Source organism: Euprymna scolopes, chromosome 12, assembly GCF_053919585.1.
Source record: "Euprymna scolopes isolate OS-2025 chromosome 12, ASM5391958v1, whole genome shotgun sequence".
Lineage (NCBI taxonomy): Eukaryota > Metazoa > Mollusca > Cephalopoda > Sepiida > Sepiolidae > Euprymna > Euprymna scolopes.
In genome coordinates, this window is record NC_136493.1 from 7,857,683 (window position 1) to 7,873,742 (window position 16,060).

Genomic DNA, 16,060 nt, shown 5'->3' on the forward strand with positions numbered 1-16,060 from the left:
ATTAATTGAAATAAAATTCATAGATTTTCTAATTTCTTAAATATTGTTTTCAAAAGTCTAATTTAAACGTTTCAAATTAAACTCAATATTTACTTTGTTGCCTTTAATATTGGGTCAGTTTTTTTATTTTTTTTAACGTTTATTTTTTAGATGATCGTATAATTATACAGGAATTTCACTCAAATATTTCCAACCCTAAAAGGTATTTTTGAAGGCAATGCAGGAATGCATAGTCGTTATGAGCAGATAAATAAATAAATAAATGATAAATAAATAAATAAATGATAAATAATCCACAGTTAAAAAAATTCAGATAAATATAAATAAAAATTAATATAAAAAAAATTGAATTATTTATCATTCATTTATTTATTCATTTATCTGCTCATAATGACTGTACATTCCTGCATTGTAAGCCTTCAAAAACACCTTTTATCTGTTAAACAATGCTTCAAGCAAACCACGCCATACTTCTATTTACAACCCTGCTTTTAATCAATCTCAAATTTCGGTAAGAGTTGTCTCCCTTTTAATCAATTTCGAAAAGTAATATTTACAAATGCTCGTTGTTTGTGTACCAGTCACAACATACAGCAGACCATAAATGTACACGTTCTTAAACTGAGTTATACGTTTTTAATATTTTTTTTTGTAAGGACAATATATAACTGCTTGCTTGCCTTTTTAATACAATGCCACATTCAAAGTCGAATGTGATTAACTTTCCAATTTTTTGCATTAAATAATAATCCCTATTAATCTTTAACTTTGCATCATACTTTGTTGAACCTTGTAACAAAGCTCCATACAAAATTTTAACTAGATCAGTTCAATAGTTTCTGAGAAAACTTCTAGAGTAAATGCGGCATTGTGGTGACTAATCCCTATTAATCCTGTACTGTGAATTAAACGGATATCATAACACTTAGTTTGCTGCACCTAATCATAACAATGGTCCATGCAAAATTTCAGCCAAATCGGCTCAGTAGTTTCTGAGTAAACTTCTCAAGTAGATGTGGTATTGTTGTGACTAATCCCTAATTGTGCATCAGTCGGATATCATAATACGTAATTCACAGCAGCTTATCATAACTAAAGTCCATGCAAAGTTTCAGCTAGATCGGCTCAGTAGTTTCCGAGAAAAAATGGAATGGACAGACTAAGACTAAGAGAAATATAATATAGATGTCGAAGTTCATTTTGGAGCAAAATCAGAGTTTTAAAAAAATATACTTACACTTCGCATGAACTTCAATCTCACAACTTGTCAGTGTGCTTTTTTTTTTCTTTTTTTTTTTTTTTACAAAGGAATCACCACTTATCAAGGCCTGGAGGCCACTCGAGGATAAGGGTTAATAGATATACATAAGTAGTGGAAATTTTGTAAATTGGATTACTTTTGTGGGATGGTTCATCAAAAACTTGTTTACGTTGGACTTGAAGACAACCAAATTTTAGTCAGCTGGAAAGCAGACAAACGGAAGAGAGTTCCACAGGTGTGCAGTTCTAAGAAAAAAGCTTTGTTCATGGAATCTACGTTTAGGTTTAGGCATAGGTAAAGCGTGTGGGAAATTATTGATATTGGTTTCGGCTAAACGAGTGTTTTTTGTGAAAGTTTGACGAGGGGGACCATAGATTAAAGTTCAGACGAGCACTTGCCATAAAAATAACGATAAAGCAGAGACAGGCTCGCAACGTCTCTTCTGTGATAAAGAGGCTGCAGGGAAGAGAAAAGGGCATCCCCTACTAAGCTACGAAGTCTATTTTGAACTCTGCCAAGGCTAAGTGACTGAGCTATCCCTGCCAATTATGAAATGGTGGTGTGTGTGTTTCTTTTTTTTGTTTTTTTTACAAGGGAGTCACCACTTATCAAAGCCCAAAGGCCACTCGAGGATAAGGGTTAATGAATGTAAGGTAGTAGTGTAGTAATCACTAATGGTGTAGATTGGGTAGGATTTGATTTATTTAAACAAGAACTTGTTTGCATCGGACTTGAAGACTACCATACTGTAATCGTCCGGGAAACAGATCAATGAAACAGTGTTCCCAGGCGAGCATTCGAAGAAAGAAGCTTTGTTCATAGAATCTGCATTTAGATTTAGGTACAGGTAGAGAGTGGGTAAAATAGTTGCTGTAACTAGTCGAGTGATTTTGTGAAAGTTTGGCAAGGGAGGGCCATAGATTGGAGCTAAGACAAGCACTTGCCATGAAAATAATAGCACAGAGACAGGCTCGCAACGTTTCTTCTGTTGGAAAGAGGTTGAAGAGAAGTGAAAAGAGCAGCATTTACTAGATTCCAAAGCTGGTTTTGAATTCTATCTATGGTTCTATTAACTATACGAATCAGAATAGTCAGCCATTGCTGTTTGTTTTTTGTTTTTTTCAGTTTTTTTAATTTAATTTATTGTTTCTTATTTCCCCCTTTTTCTTTTTAGAGTTGAAGGTAAATCTCAAAAATATTTCTGTTATGAAATTTTGTTCCCAGTGTTATGGGTGACAGCAGAACTGAGTGTTAGGGAAAAAACTTTTCTATATTTCTTTTATTAAAAATAAAATACCGATCAAAATTAAATATTAAAAATGATTTGAAATGCATTTTTTTTTATTCACAGGGATCCATATTTGCTTTATATAACTAAAAAAAAAAAGATATTAACATAAATTAAATGAAGGGAGACAGTTTTTACTTTAAATGTAGTAGTTTTAAAAAAATTTGCAATCATCAACATTTGCTATCTTAATAGTGTGTGATTTCCTCTTTTCTTTTTAATATTCAAGTAGAATACAAAAAATAAATGATTTTACACAATCTGCCATTTTTGGGGAGTTTAAATGATTAAAAGAAACCCAGTTTTGTCAGCAATTTTATAATTCAAAATTCCATTTATAACAAATTCATAAATTCAAAATTCCATTCATAACAAATTCATAAATTAGATTTCCATTCATAACAAATTCATAAATTCAAAATTCCATCCATAACAATTAATAAATTCAAAATTCCATTCATAAAAAAATTCATAAATTCAAAATTCCATTCATAACAAATTCATAAATTCAAAATTCTATTCATAACAAATTCATAAATTCAAAATTCCATTCATAACAAATTCATAAATTCAAAATTCCATTCATAACAAATTAATAAATTCAAAATTCCATCCATAAAAAAATTCATAAATTTAAAATTCCATTCATAAAAAAATTCATGAATTCAAAATTCCATTCATAACAAATTCATAAATTTAAAATTCCATTCATAACAAATTCATAAATTCAAAATTCCATTCATAACAAATTCATGAATTCAAAATTCCATCCATAACAAATTAATAAATTTAAAATTCCATTCATAAAAAATTCATAAATTCAAAATTCCATTCATAACAAATTCATAAATTCAAAATTCCATCCATAACAAATTCATAAATTTAAAATTCCATTCATAAAAAAATTAATAAATTCAAAATTCCATTCATAACAAATTCATAAATTCAAAATTCCATCCATAACAAATTAATAAATTTAAAATTCCATTCATAACAAATTAATAAATTTAAAATTCCATTCATAACAAATTAATAAATTTAAAATTCCATTCATAACAAATTCATAAATTCAAAATTCCATCCATAACAAATTAATAAATTTAAAATTCCATTCATAACAAATTCATAAATTTAAAATTCCATTCATAACAAATTCATAAATTCAAAATTCCATCCATAACAAATTAATAAATTTAAAATTCCATTCATAAAAAAATTCATAAATTCAAAATTCCATTTGTAACAAATTAATAAATTCAAAATTCCATTCATAAAAAAATTCATAAATTCAAAATTCCATTCATAACAAAAATTAATAAATTTAAAATTCCATTCATAAAAAAGTTCATAAATTCAAAATTCCATTTGTAACAAATTGAAAAGTTTTCTTTGCCATTTTATTTCCTTTTGCAAGAAAAAGAAAAAAAAACATAAATAAATTTTGAATAACATTAACAAATGTTTTCAGTAAAGTTAACCAAATTAAAAAAATGTTTTTCTTTTTTAAAATGTTCACTGTAATTTCACGTTCCTCAGATGATGAGGATTGTATGATGTCAAGCCATCTGTTTTAAGAAAGAGGGCAAAGTTACAGATGGCCACACCATCGTCACAAAGTCACTGTTCATATGATCTGCGTGGGACGTGCATGTGATATTTGCACGCTTCCAGTTAATAATGATGCATGCACTCTTATCAAATGTTCATGAGATGCATGTGTTCAACAAGTAGATGGAAATGTGCAACGCATGTGAAAAAAATGTGTAGACACGTGTATGCATGTGTGGGTGTGTGTATGTGTATGCATATATGTGTGTGCGTATGTACGCGAAGAAGTAATGAGTGTTCAGTTCCATGAAAAAGCGCATAGTATATATTTTATTTATAATAATAAAAATTTATACAGTCATTATTTATCATACTAAAAAATTACAGTTATCATTAATTACATTAAAAAATTAGTCATTAATTACATTAAAAAATTAGTCATTATTAATTACATTAAAAAATGAGTCATTATTAATTACATTAAAAAATGAGTCATTATTAATTACATTAAAAAATTGGTCATTATTAATTACATTAAAAAATTGGTCATTATTAATTACATTAAAAAATGAGTTATTAATTACATTCAAAAATTAGTCATTATTAATTACATTAAAAAATTGGTCATTATTAATTACATTAAAAAATTAGTCATTATTAATTACATTAAAAAATTAGTCGTTATTAATTACATTAAAAAATTAGTTGTTATTTATCATACTAAAAAATTACAGTCATTATTAATTAAAAAATTAGTCAATATTAATTATATTAAAAAATTAGTCATTATTTATCATACTAAAAAATTATATCGCCATTATTAATGATACCAAAAAATTATACAGTCATTATTTATAATACTAAAAAAAATATACAGTCATTATTTATATTACTAAAAAAATATACAGTCATTACTTATAATACTAAAAAAAATATACAGTCATTATTTATATTACTAAAAAAAATATACAGTCATTACTTATAATACTAAAAAAAATATACAGTCATTATTTATAATATTAAAAAAATTATACAGTCATTATTTATATAATACTCAAAAAATATATTGTCATTGTTGAAACTGTTTATTTAGTTGTTCTCCAAAAGGTTAGACACAAAGAGAAGTGCACTGTCAGCATTCCCTAGTATGAGTGATTCAGGTGATTAGCAATAAACTAATCTGTTCTCAAATAGAGAAGATAAAGCTTGGGAAGCTGAACCTCTTAGCAATAAACAGAACCACATGTCAACCTAACAAAAACAAAGCCGCCATCGGACTGGTTGTCGAGAATGTAGCCTCGACTGGTTAACCTGTGGATTGATCAAAGTATAGGTAATGTGGTATTCAACTCCACCAGTTGGACTTCTTAATTGTTCACGAAACTGCCAGTGCAGATGGCTAATCAACATAATTGTGTAGAATTATAAAGAAACTATATGTGTATGTGTTTGGATAGGTATGCACCCGTTGTATTACAAACGTTGCAGATGAAGCTATAAAGCAAATCAAACTATGATGGTGTCTACAAGAAAAATAAACGTCAGCATGGGTTAAAAACAAAAAATGAAATGCACACGTGCGGACCTGATACAAACTCTCTTTGGACAATGCGTAGATGTCTTGAATAATAGTCACTTTAAACATGCATACAACCATGAGACACTAAGACTACTTATTAAATGTTAGTCAATCAAAAACGGACATTTTTTTTTATAATCTGTAGTTACAATCAATCCTTGCCAATTTTGAATATAGTTTTTTTTTTAATGAATATTTTTGTTTGCTGGAAAGGGGGGGAGAGGTTTACAAGCACTGACCGATAAGATATATTTACAAACATTTTTTTTTTAAATCTTTTCATTACCATGAAATGCAAGCAGACATTTCTTGCATTTCTTTGAAACCAGGCAGACGGCACACACGCATGCACGCACCATTTTGATGAACATCTTTTCGCTGGATTTGTTGACGCAACAGAAAAAAAATTATCTCCTACTTTTCCATTTTCGTAAATACAATCTGCCCCCCCCCCTCCGCAAAACAAAACCAAAACACTATTCATACTAATTGGATTATTCAAACTACTGTTCTTATTCGGAGTTCAATTTTCACAACGTTTTAGTCAATGAAACCTTCTTCAGATATATCGTGTCAAACTCAGGAATCTTTCTGCTATACTTGAGAATGTGCACAGAATTTCGAATAGAACCAAGCTAACATACTTCCATTCCTTCAGCCTGACACAGTGGATAAAGTGCTTCGTACAAGTTGTAAATGACACTCTTCTGGAGTATATTTTTTTGCAGACTGTTATCCTCATCTTCATCGTTGTTGCTTCACGACATTCTGGCCAATTATTCCTCCTACTTTCATCAAGTGGTTAACTGCGATGGGATAGATATGTATAGTCTTAACTGTATCCTTGGTAATAACTTTGGGGCCCATAGCACAGTGGATAGAGGCGTATAATCTCTATGGTTCCCGATGAGCATTATCTGAAGATAGCGGTTACAATCCTACCCAAAGCCAGCCAGAGGATCAGTTGAACAAAAACGTGGTGAGACAACAACAACCATTGAAGGTAGCAATTACTGAGGACAGAGTTAAGAGACTCAGCATTCCTATCCGATCGCGGTTAAGCACCTGACGAACGCCAGCGGAATAGTTGGCCGAAATGTTGTGGAACAACAATTATGAAGATTAGGATAACAGTTCACAAATAAAAAAATAAATATACAAATTACTCTTCTCAAAAGAAATTCAATAAGAAAATAATTCTCTTCTGGAGGTTGATGATGGAACAAGAACATGCTACCACTGTGGACTGAATAAACAGTTCCATTCAAAATTCCATGTAGATTCCAGAGTTCAACAAGATACACCCAAAGAAGGTTGGATTTTGCATCGAGTGAAACGTAGTAAAAATAAAACTCAAGATGAGGACAATAGTCCAAAGAATTTAAAGAATACGAATAATCAATCGTCATCCGAAAAAATCCAGAAACATAAAAAAAAAGAAGAAAAAAACACAGCATTAACAATTTCATACTGATGCTTTTAAGCATTTTGGTAGATTTAACCAAATTCTAAACAGAGATTAACCGCAATTAAAACCCCAACATGGTGTGCATGTTGATTTTTGCATATGTACGCACACACACTCACCTATCGATGCGTACCTGATTAAAAACGAAAAGTATAGAAAAGAGTTTATTTGTTATAATCAATTTATCTCATTCACATGCTTTCAATGAGGATTGGTTTTATCAAAAGGATGAAATCAACATTTTTATCAAACGTAAACATTTTTATGTCGTGCGTGTAAATTTGGAAAAGAAGTTGTAACAGTAATTATGATAATGATATGTCGTTCTTGAAATTACAAATACAAATAACACAGAAAATAAACATTACAGATTTGGATAATCTCCCTTTACAAGTCGGGAGTCGGAATATTTTTTTTGAAAGGACATTCATTTCGATTTCAAAAACCAATGCATGACATTAACAAAAATGTCATATTTAAATTTCTTTCACTTTTTATCCTTTTAATAAATTTCTTCCAGAGAAACATGTCAGTGAGATAAGTTGTTTTGGTTCTTGTCTAGAATTCAAGCTAATTAACAAAAACAAAATACAGAAAAGTCTTTATATGAAGATATCATATTCCAAAACTCATGAAAATTGATCAAGTAGTTTTATTTTTAACTAAGACAATCAAATTTTATGAGTAAGCAAAAAGGGATTGTCTCATATCGTCATCTTGAAAATACAAATGGCAGATAACCTCACAATAATTCAAACTTACAAGATCAGCTCTGTAATGCTAACGGTTTTATATTAATCACTTAAAAGTGATTTCCTTAAAAAAAAAAATAAAACCACTTGATCAATTTTCATGATTTTTAGAATATGACATTTTTCTTCTGTCACAGATATGTACATCATAAATATTTTTTTGTATTTTTGTTTTATAGTATATCGAGGTTGAATTGTGGATTTGCACTGTTGTTTTTATTAAATTTATTTTTATTGTAATTTTTAATCATTCTGTTTGATATCAATGGATGTACTAATGGACATATAAAACGTGTCTACACAGTTATGTATGTAAAAAGTGTGACAATGGACAGGACTTGTGATTTGTGATTTTTTTTTTTGTTGTTGTTCAAAGTTTATTCAAACCATTTCTTTGTCAATCTTCATCCAAGCAACAAAGGGAAGTAACTTTGTTGAAAAATGATTCCGCTACACCAAAACCAAATTTTTTTTTTTTTTTCCTTTTTCCCCCGATCACCCATTGGTCAGTCAACAACGTTGGTCATCGCAATAACAATAATGGCGTCAGTAACAAAAGAGTTTGTCAATTTTCTTACTTTTCAAATCAACAATAAAAAGGTGTCTTTTATATTTTGGATTTTTTCCTTTGCTTTTTATTGTTTATTGTATTGCTGTTGTCCCCCTCTGTATGTAATAAAATGTCACTGTTATATATATATATATATATATATATATTTTACCCACTGCCACCTGGTTTTTTGCAATAATAACAAAAAAAAAAAATACAAAGAAACAAAGATACAAAACTTGGTTAGTTTTGATGGTAACAAATTCCTTTAGAATGGTTTCGTGCAGATGATTCCGTTAAATGCCGCTCACCACTGTCAAGAGTTTGTCTATCTGGTGCCATTTAAAAAAAAAAAAAAAAAAAAAAAAAAAATTGAGAGCCACTGTCAATCATCCAGACAAAGGCTACCACTTAACCACTAAAAACCTAACAATTTTCTACATACACAAATAGATAAAAAGAAATTTTTTCCCCTCCCCCAATTTAAAAAGAAGTCCATAAAAGGTTGAATAAAACCTCGTACCTATACAGAGTAAACTCGCTGCTTTAAAAGGAGAAGAGAGAACACGACAGCAGAGACATGTTGACCAACAAATCTCTTCCTGTTTTATGATTGCGTGAAACAGGTATTTCCAGGCAAGTCTACTCATAGTGTGTAAAGGCTTCATAAAGTTTTCGATTGTGGTTGGGTTGGCCGAATGGAGGAGCGTCATTAAATTATGAACAGCAGATAAGGTGAAAAAAATTTTTTTTATAATTAAAATTTTTTTATAATTAATTAACAGCACAAAAAATTAGATGAAGAATTTTTTTTTTCTTTTTTCGGTGAATGTATTTGACGCAGCCCCTAAAAGTGTGTTTTGAATTTTTTTTTTTTTAATTCTTCAAAAAACTTAATGAAGCACCAAATTTTTAGATTATAAAAACCTTTTTAAAAAAAATTACTTGTTCAATTTTGTAATAGGTGTGGGAGGGGGGGGTTCATTATGCTATGTAAATTTAGTGTAAAACGATCCCTCCCCTGCACCTGGAGTTGATTACTTCACAACCCTCTAAAACATTTTTTTTTTAAAGTTTTTTTTTTTTTTTTTTTTTTACAAAATTCTTTGGATTACTACACTGCATAAACACCAAATAAACAGATTAAAAAAAATACTATATATTTTTAGAGAGGGGTTCAGTCTGTACATTCAATCTAATCTTCCCACTTGAAATTCAAATCAGCTTGAAAAATTACTTTGTTAGACTCACATCAAAACTCAAGTCTTTAAAAAAAAAATGCTTCCTGTCTTAAATCATCTGTCAACTAATGATAAAATATTCATGAAGTTCATTTGCCATGATGTTTTCTTATTCATTGCAGCTAGAACGCAATCTTCAATCTGAGCTTCTGGCTGCAACAAGTGCAGCACATGCATCATAGTGCATAAACTTCAAAAATGTTTTCCATCAATTTTTAAAGGATTCAATCGAGAAAAAAAAAAAAAATTTCTTTTTTTATATTCTAAGAATCTTGTGCTTAATTAAAAACATTCCGAAGAATTAAAGAAACAAAAATGCAGTAAAACATTTGCCACATATCCAGAATTAGCCCCCAATCCCCGGGTTAAAAAGATTAAAATAAAATATGTACAATGTACATACCAATAATGGAAAAAAATATCATACACCAAAAATCACATAAAAATCGATCAAATAGGTTAATTTTTATAAAGAAAATTATTTGTTAAACAAATTTTAGTTTTTCCAATGTCCCCCACCCAATGTTAAAAATAACTTTCTAAAATCTCGCAAAACTTTGAATTTTTTTGGAGGTATCTCTCTCGTTGCTTCAGACAGTTTTCAAGATGGCATCACGAGATTGCCACTTGTAGATTACACATACAATTTGTTTTTCTTTTATAAAAATAGAAATATTTGATCAATTTACGTGATTTTTAGAATATGATATTTTCTTCGCGTCATGGGAAGGTACATAATGAAGATTTTTTTTTTTCATATGGCTAAAATTCTGGACAAGCACCAAACTTTTTTCTTGATTTAAACGGCAACTCTAACTTTTAAATATCCAGTAAAAGTAGAACCAGAATTCATTTGAAAATTTTAAAAACTTAAATTCTTTAACCTTGAAAGTTCCTCAAATTGAATATTGGGTACATGTGCATATTGTGAACTAGGCATATCTCAGCATTCGCTCGGCTTTGACCAGAACATAACATCAACAGCTGGATTATGCTGAGCAACAGCTCAAGTTTAGCTACTATCTGACATAACATGCCGATCAGCCAATCATAACATGGCACTCTGAATTACGACACAGCAGCACACGTGTGCCTGGCAGATGACTTTTGGATAAATATTGAAAGAGAAAAAAACAAAAAATACACCAGTTGTTCCATGCAAATCATGGACAGTACCAACATAATGCATCTTGAAAACCTTCTCTTCTAATTTAAGAAAACAAAATAAAAAATATTTTTTACAAAAAAATACTTGGAGAAAAAAAAAAAACAAAAAAAAAAAAAATTTTGTTTCCAGTTTTCCTTGACAAAAAAAATCTTTAAAACAAACAAAAAAAAAATAGCAAAATACTTTTTTTCTTTGAACCTTTTTTAAAGCATTTCCTTGAAATTATTTGATCCCCCCACCCCCAATTAATTTTTGCTTCTTCTAACTTTTTCTCAACAGCTGTTATTAAAAAAATAAAAAAATAAGTGAATAATAAAATACCAAATTATGGTAGGTAGTTTTTTTTTGTTTTTGGTTTCTACATTTCATATTTATTTTGCTATTTTCTTTTATGTAGCGTTATGATTTTATCGGCGGCACTCGGGATAATCCAGCTGTTGGCATCATGTTCAAGCCAAAGCCAAGCGAAAGCTGAGATATGTCGGGTTTACAATATGCACCAGTACTGAAAATTAAATCTCTGTACATCACAGTGAATAAAAACTGGCATCTCAAAAGATGGACATATTCTAATCTAGAGCAATGCAAAAAAAATTCTTATTTAGAATTCAACATAATTTTTAAAAAAAAAAAAAAAGCAGAAAAATCTTTATAATGTACATACCCATCATGGAAGATAGACGTCACATTCCCAAAAAAAAAACCCAAAAAAAAAAACCACATAAATTAATCAAGTAATTTTAGTTTAAACTAAGAAAATCAAATTCTATGAGTATTTGAGAAGTAGCTATCTCGCTCAACATTATGAAAAAAAAAAAAAAATGTCAAGAAGCAAAGGGAGATAACTAATTCATAAATACTAGATTTATGCTATATTTGCATTAATCGTTTAAAAATGATTTTCTTTATAAAAATAAAACTACTTGGTGAATTTAAGTGATTTTTTGGAATATGAGATTTTCATTCCGTGACAAGTATATCTATCAAAAAGATTGCTCTATAGTTTCGGGTTTTTTTTTGTTTTTTTTAAATTAGGTTGAATTTTAGATAAGAACCAAAAATTTTAATGGTAATAAGAGAAAAGAAAGCAACAAAAAGTAAACAGTCGTTCTGTTTGACAGCATATCAACCCCTTTTTGGGGGAGGGTCATTTAAAGCCAGAGAAAGAAAACAGAATTGGGACGGTAAATGTTGAATAAAAAAAGATGAAGTGAAAAAGGAAAATATCCCAGCGGAAATATATATTTGTCTCGCACGTTTGGTCGTTTGATGAAGAACAATTTCTCCGTCCATAGAATGAGAAGCAAACAACAGCAACCATTGGAGTGAAAGTGGGGGTTCTGCAGTAACGACAAACACGCAGCAGAGTTCAGTGAGGAAGAAGAAAAAGACTAACAGAGAAAAATTGCTTGTAGTAGTAGTAGTAGTAGTAGTAGCTGTTGTAATAATGATGAAAGTGGTAGCAGTTTATCAGTAGTAGTAGTAGTATCACAGGGAATGTTTTGTGGGGTGGAGGAGGATGTGTATGGGGCTGACAACAAGTGAAGATTTTGAGAGTGCAATAAATGCTGCTCATCATCACCGCCGATGATACCACCCCTTCCTCTTGGTGAGAGTTGTCTCCCCTCACTGCCACTTCATGTCTGTAAGGATCCACTGTTGGCTGGGACTATTGTTGCAAGGACCTAAAATGAAACAAAATTGAATGAAATCAGTTAAAATTTAAAAGAAGAATATTGGGTTAAAAAAAAAAAAAAAATTTGTCTTCATTATTTGAGAAAAGCTTTATTATTATAATTAATTATAATTAATTATATGAGATTGTATCTGCAAAATAAATGATTGTACCAAATTTATTTTGGTACACAATTAGCTACTGGATTATGATTGTCCAAAGTTTGTTAAAAAAAAAAAAAATTGCGGTGTTGTATGTTATTGGTTCAGAAGCCAAATTACAAGATGTATGAGGATTGTTTCAATAGTAAAGCTTTGTTTTTTTTTTTAATTAAAAAAGTTGAAGAGCTACGAAGACGTGAGAGGTACCATGAGTGACCTTTTAAGTACCAGTATATATTTTTCTACATAGTCACCGTCATTCTTAATGCACTTTTGCCAGAAATTCGATGACGCATCTGCTTCTTATACACGTCCATGACGGGTTGCTTTCTTAGAGTCTTACACCATCAATATCTGTAACAGAGAGATGAAACTTCCAGATCATGAATGTATAAGTTTAGTCATTATAACAATGCAATTTGCAATGTGGTATTATTTTTAAAGCATATATATATATATATATATATATATATATATATAAAGATTAAAAACAAGACTGTAACCTCTTGATATATAAGATTCTGGTTTTTATTGAGCTGATACTCACCAATACCAGGAGTGTCTGTTTCATCTGGAGATGGTCTATCCAAGCATTGGTTACTGTTTACATGTTTCAGAGCCAAAGTCTACAAAGAAAACATCAGAAATTAAGATTTTTTTAAAATTCTTATTGTTTTCAACATTTCAATCCTAAAATCTTTCTGAATTTATTAACTTCGATAATTAGAAAAAATATACAAAGATGGCTGTATAAAAATTGGAAAACATTGTATAAAACACTTTGACTTATTCACAAATTATATAGATAAAAACTTAACTTAAAATGGAGCACCTTTATAGCATTCATCAACATAAATTTTGTAATAATTAAAATACAGGTCGCCATTGGCTTACAATTTATTCAACTTATGACAGATCGACTTTAAAACCATAATGTGTATATTATAATATACGCGTATAAATATGTAAAATCAATGTATGAGAAAACTATGAATGAAAAAATCTCAAGGAGTTTGTCAAAATCTAACAAACACTATATGAAGGGAAAATATTTGTTAAATTGGTGAGAATTCATATACACAAGTGTTTGTGTGTGTGTGTGTGTATATATATATACACCAAAAGCTAAAGGTGAGGTAACCCTGATAGAAACCTCCAGAGGAGCCCTGTCAGCTGTGGCATACATGACCCACAGGCGTGTGGAGTATTCTCTGGTGCCCAGCAACCTAAGTCCCAGTCATGGATCAAATGGCATGGTGGGTGGAGAGGGCTTCCATAAGCTGTGGTGAAGGCAACCTCTCTAGGAAGAAGGAAAACCCTATAAAATCTGTGGTGACTGCTGCTTCCAATGATGTTGACTTGCTCTTCTTTTTGGTTCAATGTGGCAGTTGTTTAGAAAGTGGAATTGTCTCAGTGCAAAGTCTTTCCCCACTATAAAAAGCTTCAAACACAGGCATTACTTGATATGCAATGGAATACACATTTTGCAATCAGTGTGTATCTCGATAACAAAAAGGTTGCCTAAAATGGCAAACGGACACACAATGAGGACTGATGCAAATATGAGCGTCAATGGCAATAAGGGTTCTGGAACTTCCCAGGTATGACCTGGTAGGTATTCGGGGCACCACAGCTTGGACCCGGTCATCAGTGAATGTGCAGGACTATAGAAAGTTCATAGAAGTGACCGTCTGGCACGTGCTGCTAGTCGCACTCATGTTTGCATCATTTGAGCCAGAGATATATTAAATAATGGTAATACTCGAGAACGAGTTGTTGCCATCAGATTATATATATATATATATATATATATATAATACAAAACTTTGTTGAAATTCAAAGATTTACATATATTGTTTTTTGTAACTTTTGTTTATTTCATCTTGGATTTCTTCATTACAGCCGTTTCATTAATGGGATGGCAATTTTATGATTTTATGTGTTCATAAAAATTGCCTGTTCTCAACAACTCATCAGATGTTTCCATTCATTTTTACAAAAATCAAGACAAGATATAAAATAAGAACATCATATGGTACATTTGCTCTACATCACACAAAGCTAAGTTATTTATGAATTCAATTGCAAGTGTGCTGCTGGCTATGTGGGTTAAACCTCCTTAAATTTGCAGACACGCATTAATCATCATGTAATTGTTACAATTGTTTCATAACCATTTGGACAAATTTAAATATTACATCATTTAAAAATATTCCAAAACTAGCTATTCTTCAGACACCAAAATACACTTGTCATATATATATATATATATATATATATATATATATATATATAATGATTAGAATATTGGCTGAAGAGAGCTCGATAAGGATACCTTAAACGGGCCTTATTATCGGGCTTGAAACCGACGGTACCAATGACCTGTCTCAACTAACAACTTTCTGTACACAAAATATATATATATATATATATATATATATATATATATATATATATATTTATATGAACATATTCATAATCCCTATTTTAAGGGATCAAGCAGTTTTGACTCATCTCATTCCTTATTGTTTTATTTTATTTTTTCTTTATTTTTTACAATTTCCTTCGAATTGAATAAGTATCCCACTTTATTTCTTCTTTTTAGATGATATTTCTACAATTTTCTATTTTTATATTCATTTAATCTTTAACTGGTTTAATAAATACATCAGAGATGAAAAAATAATTAGAAAAATATAAAAACCATTAAAAGATTAAATGAATAGAAAAATAGAAAATTGTAGAAATATCATCTAAAAATAAGAAATACAAACGTGGAATACTTAATTAAGTCGAAGGAAATTGTAAAAAATAAAGAAAGAAATGAAATAAAACAATGAGGAATGAGATGAATCAAAACTGCTTGATCCTTTAAAATATAGATTATGAATATATTCATATAAATATGACAAATGTATTTTGGTGTCTGAAGAGTAGCTATTTTTGGATTATTTTTAAATGAAATAATGTTTAAATTTGTCCAAACAGTTATGAAACAATAGTAACACATAAAGAAATATACCATATGATTTTCTCATCTTATATCTTGTTGTCTTCATTTTTTGCAAAAATATTGCATACCTGCTCGATTATGAAAACTGATAATCATGAAACTTTGTTAATTGAATTAATTTTTACTTTGATTTTATTAGTACATGAACATTACTGAATTTTAAATATATAAAAATTAATTTTGACTGATTTTATTAGTACATGAACTGAATTTTAAATATATAAAAGTTTTGGTTAAAAAAAATATATTAATATACATACACCAGGAGGTTAGAGGTATTCAAGCGTGATAACTAATGAATTTAACAAGGTTGTTAAGAGTGCTCAACAAAAGAAGAGCAAGATACATTTTTATTA

The 16,060-nt window shown here is 29.7% G+C and overlaps 1 protein-coding gene across 5 annotated transcripts in view; it reads right to left on the bottom strand.

The window, feature by feature from the left end:
* Positions 1-11,903: 11,903 nt before the first annotated feature.
* LOC145291164 (polypeptide N-acetylgalactosaminyltransferase 13-like) overlaps positions 11,904-16,060 on the bottom strand; it is a 175,705-nt gene continuing 171,548 nt past the window's right edge. For all 5 annotated transcript variants that reach the window (XM_080136692.1, XM_080136693.1, XM_080136694.1 and 2 more), the window contains 2 exons: positions 13,239-13,317; positions 11,904-12,540 (listed from right to left, as the gene is read on the bottom strand). In XM_080136692.1, coding sequence (XP_079992818.1) covers positions 12,482-12,540; positions 13,239-13,317 — 138 coding nt within the window. In that variant the 3' untranslated portion in view covers positions 11,904-12,481. The remainder of the gene's footprint in view (positions 12,541-13,238; positions 13,318-16,060) is intronic.